At 45.0% G+C, this 12,401-nt stretch overlaps 1 protein-coding gene across 1 annotated transcript in view; it reads right to left on the bottom strand.

The window, feature by feature from the left end:
- Positions 1–12,401, bottom strand: part of LOC137525001 (sodium channel protein type 2 subunit alpha-like) — a 310,605-nt gene that overhangs the window by 86,621 nt on the left and 211,583 nt on the right. The window contains exons 15-17 of the mRNA XM_068245618.1: positions 7,823–7,996; positions 4,324–4,683; positions 2,273–2,758 (exon numbers count right to left, since the gene is read on the bottom strand). Coding sequence (XP_068101719.1) covers positions 2,273–2,758; positions 4,324–4,683; positions 7,823–7,996 — 1,020 coding nt within the window. The remainder of the gene's footprint in view (positions 1–2,272; positions 2,759–4,323; positions 4,684–7,822; positions 7,997–12,401) is intronic.

Below are 12,401 nucleotides of genomic sequence, written 5' to 3'. Positions count from 1 at the left end.
ACAGGCCTAAAGTGCTTTAAAACATCTTGCATGTGTATACATCAATCAGGTAGTGTAATTAAGGTACTGCTTCACACTGACACACCAAACTGTTCACTGAACAGAACAGGTATGCAGTGCCGGGTTCACTGAACAGAACAGGTATACAGTGGCGGGTACACTGAACAGTACAGGTATGCAGTGGCAGGTTCACTGAAGAGGTATGCAGTGGTGGGTTCACAGTACAGGTATGCAGTGGTGGGTTCACAGAACAGGTATGCAGTGGTGGGTTCACAGTACAGGTATGCAGTGGTGGGTTCACAGAACAGGTATGCAGTGGTGGGTTCACAGTACAGGTATGCAGTGGTGGGTTCACAGTACAGGTATGCAGTGGTGGGTTCACAGAACAGGTATGCAGTGGGGGGTTCACAGAACAGGTATGCAGTGGTGGGTTCACAGAACAGGTATGCAGTGGTGGGTTCACAGAACAGGTATGCAGTGGTGGGTTCACAGTACAGGTATGCAGTGGTGGGTTCACAGAACAGGTATGCAGTGGTGGGTTCACAGTACAGGTATGCAGTGGTGGGTTCACAGAACAGGTATGCAGTGGTGGGTTCACAGAACAGGTATGCAGCCAGGGACAAGCTAAGCCTAACTAATCTTTCCCTATGAGAGAGAGTGTGCAGCAGCTCGCCCTACTCTCACTAATGCAGGCACACGAGTGACCGTAATGGTCGCCGCTGCCTGCCTTATATAAGGGGGGTGGGGCTCCAGGGGCTAGTGTAGCCTAATTGGCTACACTGTGCCTGCTGACTGTGATGTAGAGGGTCAAAGTTGACCCTCCATGGTGCATTATGGGGCGAACCGAACTTCCGCAAAGGTTCGCCTGCGGGACGCGAACGCGAACCACGGAAGTTCGCATGGAACCGTTCGCAGGCGAACCGTTCGGCCCAACTCTACTTCAGAATAGTAAGTCCTGTAACTTACAATTTCAAGGAACCCAACAACAAACCAGAGCCATTAGACAGAGCATTCTGCACAGGATGGAATAAACTAATATTTATGACAAAAATGGTCTTGCAGCAACATTGTTGTTTCAACTGGCACTATTCATACAAGTCTGTGCACAGCACTGAAATATATAAATGAACAAAACAACTGGTAGCACCTCCAAGTCAAGGCTCTACAACTTCAAACCAATCCAAGATACAACATTTAAATGGGAGCTGAACCATTCATTGGAGAAACACTCCATGTATTTCTGTTTTCTGCTCATAATATGCATACATTAATTCCCACAGAACATGTGGTTCAGGAATCTGACATTTGGAGTCTCCTGCTTTTTCATGCCCTCAGCAATAAATGGAATATTTTTTACAGTGTATGGCTGAGCTGCCAATCAACTTTTGTCTGCAGTGATTCAACTGAAATGCAATTGATAATTTCACAACAGTGTTCATCCCCTAAAACACTCAACAGGGGTTCAACAGTGAGCCACAAGGATGCCTCTTAGTGGAATGGGAAGGTCACCTGCCCAGTATATTTGTCAGTGTGAGCCCTGATCATGCTACCGTGGCTGGGAATGTACTGCCCAGGCACAGAACACTCTTGGCAATGGAAGCATGCCCAGGCGTACAGGTGGTGGAGCATAGGTCCGATCAGCGGAGCCAAAGAGTTGCCTGGGAGGATGGTGAGGGAGCCCACCGCGTACATGTGGCTGGCGGAAGCTGCGGCTAAGTATAAATGCTTGCACTTACAATGTCTCAGGCTTCCTTTAATCACGGATAAATACACCACCCCTTATCCTGTAGTGAAAGATAATGCTCAACTTTAAAGAAGACAATCAAAACATATTTCAAGCCCAACTCTACACAAATACAACTAGTAAAAATATCTAAGGTTGTCTTACTATAATCTTCTTCTCCTTCCTTGCACAGCAGCACTAACGTAAGTAGAGGAAGGTCAACCACTGCTTGTCTCAGGGGAGATCTTACAAATGACCATATAAGTGTGCCGCTACTATTTACGTACAGATGGTTGGCTGGTTGGGTAGGTGCATGACCAGACTGTGCTTTCTTGGAGTGCTGTGTGGAAAAGTGAGGTCAGGGCGCTCTGGCTAAGCTGTTTTAAGATATTTGCATCAGAGTACTGGCACGAATTGATTGCAGAATTTTTGGCAGGAATTCAACAATGTTTTTACTGTAATTCCTGATCCAACAGTTAGTTTTCAAAATGCATACAGGCACCATAAATCTTCCAAAGCAACTATTTTTAGACCAGAAATAAGACTTACCTCTTTGCTCTCTTCAAGGTCAGACTCACTGCTAAATTCCTCTGTGTTCAGGTTTTCAAAATCGGATTCCCCAACAGCAATGGGTACAGTCACCGTCAGGCTAGGGTTATGTATAAATGACATACAATCACTCTCGTCTATGATGTACTTTTCCACACTGCTGCCGATACCACTGGTGGCTGTTGTCCCATTCCCATCCTTTAGGTAGCCAAAGTCCTTACTTATTTCCACAGTGGTGTGGTTGGAGATACAGCTGTCTTTCTGGTTTTGCATGTCCTCTAGCGGCTTATTTTCCTCCAATTGTTTTTTCTTCTTGACAAAGGCGTTCTGAAAAAACTCCCGAACGCTTTTTTTCACATAAGCAATCCCAATGTGCATTCTGGCCACGGCAATTTGTAGATTATTCATTTCATTATCATCGTCTGTGGCGGCAAGATTGTCTGAGCTGAATGAGCTCAAAAGCAAAGCCAGGAAGAGGTTTAACACCTAAAAAAGCAATTTAAAACATCAGGTTTTCAGTCAAATTGAACGCCATTATTAAAATATTTAAAGAGAACCTGCATTATAAATTACAGTTTGCTTTAAACCTAATAAGTTGCCAAGATATATTGAGGGCTTGTTTCCACTGTTGCGACGCGATTTCGGCCGCATTCCGACGCTTGTAAAAACGCATGCGGATGCGTTTCCACATGCGTTTTTACCCGCGATTTCGCATGCGATTTCGCATGGCAGGGTGCCATGCGAAATTAACCATGACACTGCCAGGGCTAAATAAAATTGAAAAAGGTGCGAAATCGCACGCGAAATCGCGGGTAAAAACGCATGTAACAAACGCATGCGTTTTTACTATTAAATACATTAGCGGCGATTCGCACGGATTCCCGACGCAGGCGAAATCGTTGGCTCTTTTGTGCGTCTTTTTCACGCTGAAAAAAACGCACCTCAACAACGCTACAGTGGAAACAGGCCCATCCACTTGTATTACATGTGCGGATCTGCATGCGTTGGACGCATGCAGATTCGCGATAGTGGAAACGAGCCCTAAATCACACATGATAAAGTGTGATTTTCTCAATCCCAGGGTCCATATTACACATATGGTCTTGAAATCTCCGCCCCTTGTCTGAAATTGGGCCTGGACATTTTTTCTTTCCTAAAGATTGGTGCAAAGAATGCTGGGGGATTGATATCATAACTCCACCTCCCCTATGTCCTGCTTCTAGTGCACAACAACAGGTAGGCAGATAAGACATCTGAAATAAGAATTATAGCAAACATACATGATAAGACAGGCTGCAGCTGTTCTGCTGTGTCTCCTCTCTCCTACAAACTGTGATAAGGGATGTCATTTTATCCAGGCAGGCAGAGAAAAGGGAGGGGCAGGGAAGGGCACCAGGCTGGAGGGGAGGACACAATGCTGAGGGAGTACTTACAAGACATTAGCATGAGGAGCAAGATGGAGGTGCTATAAATGTGCATCTGTTCCATCCACTATGATGAACTTTATGTGTTCATCTAACTGTACAAAGTACATAGACTACATATATTGTATGTATTGCCATTCAAACTTTCTCTTTAAGGACTAATGTACATCTGGTTTTTGACATCAGTTTGCTTTCATTTTATACTCAGTTTGACATCAGTTGATGCTAAAGTTGGGCATTTAGGCTTGCTGTGGGGTGTAGCTGCCATATCTGGTCTGGCATGGTGTACTTCTTTGTGGATAAAGTCTGACATTTTGATCCCCTTCAGCACCAAGTAGTGCCGCCTTATACAGATATTACAATGGCACTCATGCAAGGATGTAGAGCTACAGCATATGAGCGGGTGCTGGCCCCACCCCCTGATGCCGGGTTGCCTCCCCGTTCTAGAGTACAGACCCTCAGGATCACTGCCACCACCAGGATCATGAAATAGGGTTGAAAAGTATCAATAGTAACTGTCAAGCAAACAGAAACTACATTTATCTGACATCTACCAATCCCCGTAGGTGTCAGAAAACCTCTACCATATACTACAGAAAAAGAACTCATCTCTTATGGGACACATACCACCAAGTTTCCGATGACCATCACCATCATGAACACAGTTAAACACATTGACTGCCCGGCCACCTCCATACAGTCCCACATGGTCTCGATCCACTCTCCACACAGCACTCGGAAGACGATCAGGAAGGAATGGAAGAAGTCATTCATGTGCCAGCGTGGAAGCTCACAGGTGTCGGGGGAGATTTTACAGACACATTCTTTGTAGCTTTTTCCAAAGAGTTGCATGCCGACCACGGCAAAAATAAAGACAATGATGGCCAACACCAAGGTCAGGTTTCCCAGAGCGCCCACAGAATTACCGATGATCTTGATCAACATGTTGAGGGTCGGCCATGATTTTGCCAACTTGAAGACCCTGAGCTAAATAAAAGAAAAAAATGGAGTATGTCGGATAAGCATAGTATTATTTATTGGTGGAGTTGGTCAATGCTAAGAAATCTAGCTTGCATGCAAGTGCTGCAATGCTGATCATAAAGAGTTAAACTCTCAGAAGAGGAAGGGAGCACCACATTGAGCATCAATATTTATAAGTGGGTAAATAAGAGCTACTTTTGAATACAAGCGGCAGACTTGCCATTATTATGTTTTCATGAAAACTTGCATTATCGCAAAATTTGCAAAATTTGGAGCAAAATGAAAATCTTCCACAACAATTTTCATGTCTCATTGTACACGGACAGTTTTACTGCTTCTTCACTGCATATTCACTGTGCACGTTTTTAGATTACCCTAAAGCAGCATATCTTGTTGTTTTCAGTTGTATTTTTTAACCACAAATGCACATAACCCCCCCCCCCCCCCCCAAGTATTTTATACATAACAATTCACTTGGTGCAATATAACCTGAGAGGTGTAAGCAGAGGGGAATAGTTTTTTAGTGATTACCACTAGGGCTGCTTAAATCCGGATCCGGGAGATACCCGGATAGTTGCAATCCGGTTATCTCCCAGTAAACCTGTGCGGGGTGGGCGGGGGGGGGGGATGTCAACCTTACCTTCTTGTGGTGCCTCCCACGATGCAGTCCACGCGCAGCACGTGACTACAAACACTTCCTCCTTCAACCCAGAAGGAGGAAGTGTTTGTAGTCACGTGACCGCCGCGTGGACCGCATCGTGGGAGGCGTCAGGGACGGACAGGTAAGATTGACCCCCCACCCACCCAGCACAGGTTTACTGGGAGATATCCGGATAGCAACTATCCGAGTATCTCCCGGATCCGGATTTGAGCAGCCCTAATTACCGCTATTCAAAGCACATATGGAAATGATCATTACCAGCATAGCACCATTGAAGAGCTAATACTGTGTTCAAGGGAAGACACCTAGTGGGCCCCAATGGTCCAAAGGCATTAGTGAGGTCACAAACTCTGCATCCCCTATAGCTACGCCACTGGGCCCAAGTGAAGCACAACTGCAGTATGCACGCAGAATGGTGCTGTGTGTCGTTGGCTTATCCACACTATCAGCCGGGCGGCATCTTCTAGCCTTCCTATAGCTCCTAGCGGCTTTCTTGCATCCACCGTGTACGTCTCCCTGCGTGCCAGCTGACCCACTTTGGGTCACATGACATTCCAGGAGCCGTGCGTGGACGCCAGAAAGCTGATAGGAGCTGCAGGAAGGCTAGAAGATGCCACCTGAAGGCTCTGTAAGTATTTTATGCCCTGCAAACCCCCCCAAAGCTCTGTCCCCGTTATCCCCTCAGGCATGCCGGTTAGTTGAGACTTCCAATTGCCCGAGTTCCTGATGTGGTCCGCCAATATTTAACAATAAACCTAACCCTATTCTCATACAAGCCCTCCCTCTATTAATGCCTAAAACTAACCGACCCCCCCATGTTGAACCCTAACCATCCTCTCCCCTCTCTGCAATCACTGCCAATATCCAAAACACCTTCGCTGCTAGACATGACTTCAATCCCTGTTGTTTAATGTGGGCCAGCCGCAATCCCGATATTTATATTGGGTGTCTGCGACACTCAAATTACCCACTGGATGCCAATAAAGCCACAATTAAAATTGCAGTCCATTTGGCGCTCATTTTACCATAGTGCTGTGAGGGCCCAAGTTACCTGCTTCAAGCTGGTTAACTATCAATAGAAGCAAGAAGTAACAATGCAGGGTGGTCATAAACCATACAAACCCTCCCCAGCATCTCCCAGACTACATCTGCCGACAAGCAACGCAGCATGCGCATGCACGTGTCCCTCGCCAGAAATTACAAATGCTGGTGCAGTGTCCGAATGTGCTGCCTTAGAGCTGCCTTCACGTCTGAATTATAGGCACACTCAGTGGCAAATTTAAATGAATTACATCAAATATCTCTTCAGTCATGCCTCCTACACTCACCAAGTTGAGGTTATGTGGGGTACTCCCTGGGCTACCTTTGTGCCAAATTGCAGCCCCCAAACCCAAGGGGATTCCAAGATAGATCAAACAAACCTAACTCAGGAACAAAGGTAGTTCGGGAGGTACCTCCATACCCTAAAATTTGGAGAGTGTAGTAGGCGTGGCTGCGAAGATATTGAGATATCGCCCGCAGCATAAAAGAACAGGAAAACTCAGGATACAGGATCGTACTGTGCATGCAAGGCAGCATAATTTTCCGAGCAGCAAATTTGGACACAGCACCAGCAGAAACTGTTACAGGAAACCAACATTCTTCAGTGGTAGACAGGTTATGTGTATGCTAGGTGTGTATTTTATCCCGCAAGTGGGGCTTGCACTCTCTTGCAGGTAGGCACTTATCTGTTTTTAACCTCCTTGCCAGTCCAATTCCCGCCGGCAAGGAGACAGCGCAGCACTTTTTTCTTATTTTTTTTTTTTACAAATCATGTAGCGAGCCTAGGGCTCGCTACATGATAGCCGCTTAGCGGCGGCATCCCCCCACCCACTCCGATTGCCTCCGGCGATCAGAGTAAGCAGGAAATCCCGTTCAGAACGGGATTTCCTGCAGGGCTTCCCCGGTCGCCATATAACTCGGGATAACCGGCAAGGAGGTTAAGTAGCCCTGTTCGTTTCTTTGCTATGTACTAATTTTATTTATTTTTGGTCAGCTGCTCCCACTTAGCAGCCTTGTTTTTGGTGTATATGCAGAGCTTCTGTTTGGGTTCAAGGTGCGTTTGCAGTTTCTGGGGGGTCTCAGCGCATCTCTTATTGTAGGCCATTCGGAGGCGGCCTGTTGATGCGCTGATCCACCTTTTGCACAACCAACAGAAACTGCATTTGGGTTGAGAAGGTGGCGCATGTCGTATGGGCCAGAGGAGCAGCACCCCGTAAGTTAGTAATGGTGCACCATTATTACGACGTTATGGGGAGGTTCAGTTTAAAAAAAATAAAAAACTCTGCAGATGTCACTTTAATAAGTAAGGTGAGCAAATTCATGAGTTAAGTCCTACAAATCATGTTTTATGTATTAACTTTGCATAGACAACAAAAATTAGATTAACTTGATAACTAAAAGATTTTATTAACATGTTTACACTGTACATTTAAAAATACTTACCAATCGGAAGGACCTCAGGACCGATAATCCCTCCACATTGGACAGACCAAGTTCCATCAAGCTCAGGGATACGATAATACTGTCAAATATATTCCAGCCTACTTGGAAGTAATAGTATGGATCTAGTGCTATTAGTTTGAAGACCATCTCTGCCGTGAAAATTCCAGTGAAAACCTGAAAAAAAAGATAGTAAAGGGTTACAAAGAATTGTTTTATCAAGTGTAGTATGACCTGACTAGCTTTTATTGCACAGTGCAGAACCTGAATCCCATTGAAGATTGAAGACCTTTGTAGTAAATTGGAACCAGGGGCAAATGTTCCATTAGCCAAAGCAGACTCATTCATACAGGTACCACAATAGGAGGCTACTGCTTAGATGTTGCTCTATTGGAGAGGACCAACTCCCAGGGCTCTTCTCCGCATAGTGTAAAAACCAGCCACAGAACAGTCAATGCAAATATTGCTGCCACCCTTTCAATAAGCAGGTTTCCTCCAAAGTATTTGATGCTATACAGCCCACTCAGTGCCCCCTTCCGTTCATTGTGCCCCCTACCCAGATTTATTATCTGTACATTTGCATTTGTGTATAATATTTTTGTTGCATCCTGGTTCCTGGATGAGGGGTTTGTAATTCTTAAAGTGGATCCCAGATGAAAAACTAACTATAACAAGTAACTTGTCTATATATCTTATCTAAAGTTTAGATGATTTACACAGTAAATCCAGCTGCAAACAGATTCAACATTATATGTTTATTTCTTCCTGTGATACAATGAGAACAGTCATATTTTGCTTGTCATCATTACACAGGCAAGCTGCTCTACATCTCCACCCCTCAGCCTGTGAAAAATCCATTCACCTCTCCTCCCCCAGGGTTTATATGAAAAGGGCGCCTGTAAAAAAGGGCGCCAGGTGGAGCCCATATATACCAACTTCGGCTACAAAAAAGGCGCCTGGTGTAGCCCATATAAAAACTTCGACTACAAAAAAAGGTGCCTGGTGTAGCCCATACACAAACTTAGGCTACAAAAAAGGCGCCTGGTGTAGCCCATATAAAAACTTCGGCTACAAAAAACTCTGGGATGTGTTAATTACTATTCCCCCTCCAGGCCGCCATGGATAGTGGAGGAATGAAATAATTCGGCTTCCAGCGCTTGTAGCCCATATAAAAACTTAGGCTACAGAAAAGGCGCCTGGTGTAGCCCATATAAAAACTTAGGCTACAAAAAAAGGCAATAATATGGGCTACAAAGGTGCACCCTACTATAGCTGAAAACCTTGTAGCCGAAAAAAATATGGGCTACAAAGGGGCACCCTACTGTAGCCGAAAACCTTGTAGTCGAAAAAATATGGGCTACAAAGGGGAGCCCGCTTGTAGCCTATATCAAAACTCGGGCGCCCTTTTCTACACCTTGTAGCCCATATTTCCAGAAATAACATTGATGTCTATGGCGGCGCCTTTTTCATACAGGCAGCTCAGGCGCCCTTTCCAACCGATACCCTCCCCTCTCTGTGCCCTTGCCTCTGAAATCTTGTGCATGCTTCAGCAAAAGCCTCCTCCTCGCCAGGCTGAGCTCCCATGAGCACTTGCAGCATAGGACTCAGAATGCCTAGGAGCTGGGGGCGTGGATACATTCATTTACATGCAATGGGCCTGATTCACAAAGCGGTGCTAACAGTTAGCACGCTGGTGAAAAGCCCTTTATCATGCCTAAACTCAGTTTAGGCATGATAAGTTTAGGTGTGATAAGTTTAGGTGTGATAAGTTTAGGCATGATAAGTTTAGGTGTGGTAAGTTTAGGCATGATAAGTTTAAGCACCAACTGCGTTAGCACCGCAGTGCACAGCTGATCAAAAGTTTTGCGCTAGCAAAGTCTGGTGCACTTCACATAGGGCTCGATTCACCAAGCGGTGCAAAGTGTTAGCACCGTGGTGAAAAGGCCCTCTTCACGCCTAAAGTCACTTTAGGCATGATAAGAAGGGCTTCGCGCGAAGTTTCCGCGCGTAAAGTTTTGCGCGCGCTCCCGCGTGCGTGCGCGCGAAGCGCCCCGCACTTCGCGCGATGCGCCCATTAAACCCTATGGGACTTTGCGCGCGCGCCTGTGCGGGTGCGCGCGCAAAACTTTGCGCGCGATAACTTCGCGTGAAGTGCAGGCAAAAACGGTGCTAACTCAGTGGTGAAGAGGTCATCACGCCTAAAGTCCTTTAGGCGTGATAACTGGGTTAGCACCGCTTGGTGAATCGAGCCCATAGAGTTTAATGGCGTGGCTTTGCGTGCGGGACTTTGCACGCCATCTAAACTTATCTAAACTTAGCATGCCTAAACTTTTCACACCTAAACTTATCACACCTAAACTTTTCACGCCTAAACTGGCTTTTCACCAGCGTGGTGCAATGGTTATCATGCCTAAAGTCTCTAACTGGATTAGCACCGCTTTGTGAATCAAGCCCAATTAGGTTATAGATAAAATTTAAAAAAGCATTTGGGGGGAAGAACGCCCAATAAACTATATGTAAGGGGCAGGAAAATGAAGGCAGCAAAAGGTTGTCTAAGATCCACTTTAAAGAGAACCCAAACTCTTCCACAGGAGAATAGAAAAACAGAGGAACCCATCCTGTTTGTATTTAGAGATAACAGCCAGTCTAATTCCAACAAAGTCGTGCTATGACCCCTCTGGAGGAGCCTCTTGCAATGGCCATGCGTGTCACTTCCTCTTCCTGCTTCATTCAGTGATGCACTTCTCTAACAGAGAAGACAGAAATCAATTAACCCTTCGCACTCTCACATGCAAATGTTCAAACAAATGCATTCACAGATTTACTCATCCAGGCACAACTGTTATCCCTATAGCTAAATTAAAAGCCAGGGTTTTAGTTCACAGAAGAATGCATTCTTATGCTTAGTCACCTATACTGCGTAGAAGTACCCAGGTAAACATAGGTGTCCTAACTCTGGCCCTGTAACATGCATAGTGCAGACATGCAAACACATTCATTGCATCAAACCTATCAATGGATTAGGAGCACACATCCTAACTTCCTCTCCTGGGAAAGACAGTGCATCTTACCAATCGCACAAGGGAGCTAACGTTATGTGTCCATGTGCACCATGCGCATACACCAGCATAAGCTGTCTGCATGCTGACAAACATACAGGGGAAGGAGGGAGTGCACCGAATTGGACCCTAGCCACGGGGGTCAATGATAAGAATAAACATACATATATCCAGGCACATCGCCTCTAGTTAGGACATTAAATAAATTATTAGGGAAAGGGAGGTGCTGAAGGGGGTGTGGCTAGAAAGAGCAAAAATCAATTAACCCTTCGCACTCTCACATGCAAATGTTCAAACAAATGCATTCACAGATTTACTCATCCAGGCACAACTGTTATCCCTATAGCTAAATTAAAAGCCAGGGTTTTAGTTCACAGAAGAATGCATTCTTATGCTTAGTCACCTATACTGCGTAGAAGTACCCAGGTAAACATAGGTGTCCTAACTCTGGCCCTGTAACATGCATAGTGCAGACATGCAAACACATTCAACAGAGAAGACAGGGGAGACCTGGAAGTTATAACATAGCCAAGATGGCAGCCGCATTTTTAAACTGAAATCAAACGAAAACTATTTGGTGTAGAATGGCGATTCAGGTATGAAATGAAAGAGGAGAGCACATGCTACAGAAAGGTATGCATCTTTAAGTACTTTGCAGTGCTGGTCGGAGTCTCTTTAAAGGCATACCCATGAGCGGTGCTCAGAGTCTCTTTAATCCCTTTCTACCACCTGTAGAAGTTTTTTTCAACAAGGTGATTACTAGAGTAAACACTGAGAAGTTGATAGCAACCCCCTTTTTTTTACATAAATAAAAGAAAATGAGAAGGCCACTGGGTGAGGCAGCCAGAAACTTAAAGTGGATCCGAGATGAACTTTTTACACATTGCATAATTGTGTTCCTTATCTATTGTTTATAGGGCATTCCTAAAGCCAAATACTTTTTTGTTTTTGTTTTAATATTCTAATTTCCTATAAACTAAACAAGCCACGCCCACAGGTTTTCAGAGAGCCAAGACACTTTCAGACAATAGCAAGGGTCATGGGAGCTCAGTCTGGGCAGGAGGAGGAGGAGGTATTACTAGCCAGAGATTTCAGAGGCAGAGGGGAGGAGGGAGGAGGAGAGGGGGAATTAGGTTTTTTTTGCTCAAGATGCTGTCATTGTATCACAGGAAAAAATAATCATATTCTATTAAAGCTGTTTACAGCTAGATTTGCTGTGTAAACTATCTAAACTTTAGATAAGATATATAGACAAGTTACTTGTTATAGTTAGTTTTTCATCTCGGATCCGCTTTAAAAGTGGCCTTGTTCCAAAAATAATGCCTTACTTTGCAATCAATGCTTCGGTCTGTCACATACTACCTGGATATGCAAGGCAGGTCACGTTCCCACTGCATGACCATAGCTCTCATCTGTCCTTTTTCCGGAGGTACAGTCCCTCTTTGAGAACCAAATCCCTCGGTCCCTCTTTCTTCTTTTGTTGTCCCTCTTTCAGAACTCATATACAGATTTATGTAAATATA

Source organism: Hyperolius riggenbachi, chromosome 7 (assembly GCF_040937935.1).
Source record: "Hyperolius riggenbachi isolate aHypRig1 chromosome 7, aHypRig1.pri, whole genome shotgun sequence".
NCBI lineage: Eukaryota > Metazoa > Chordata > Amphibia > Anura > Hyperoliidae > Hyperolius > Hyperolius riggenbachi.
This window is presented reverse-complemented; position numbering and strand designations above follow the sequence as displayed.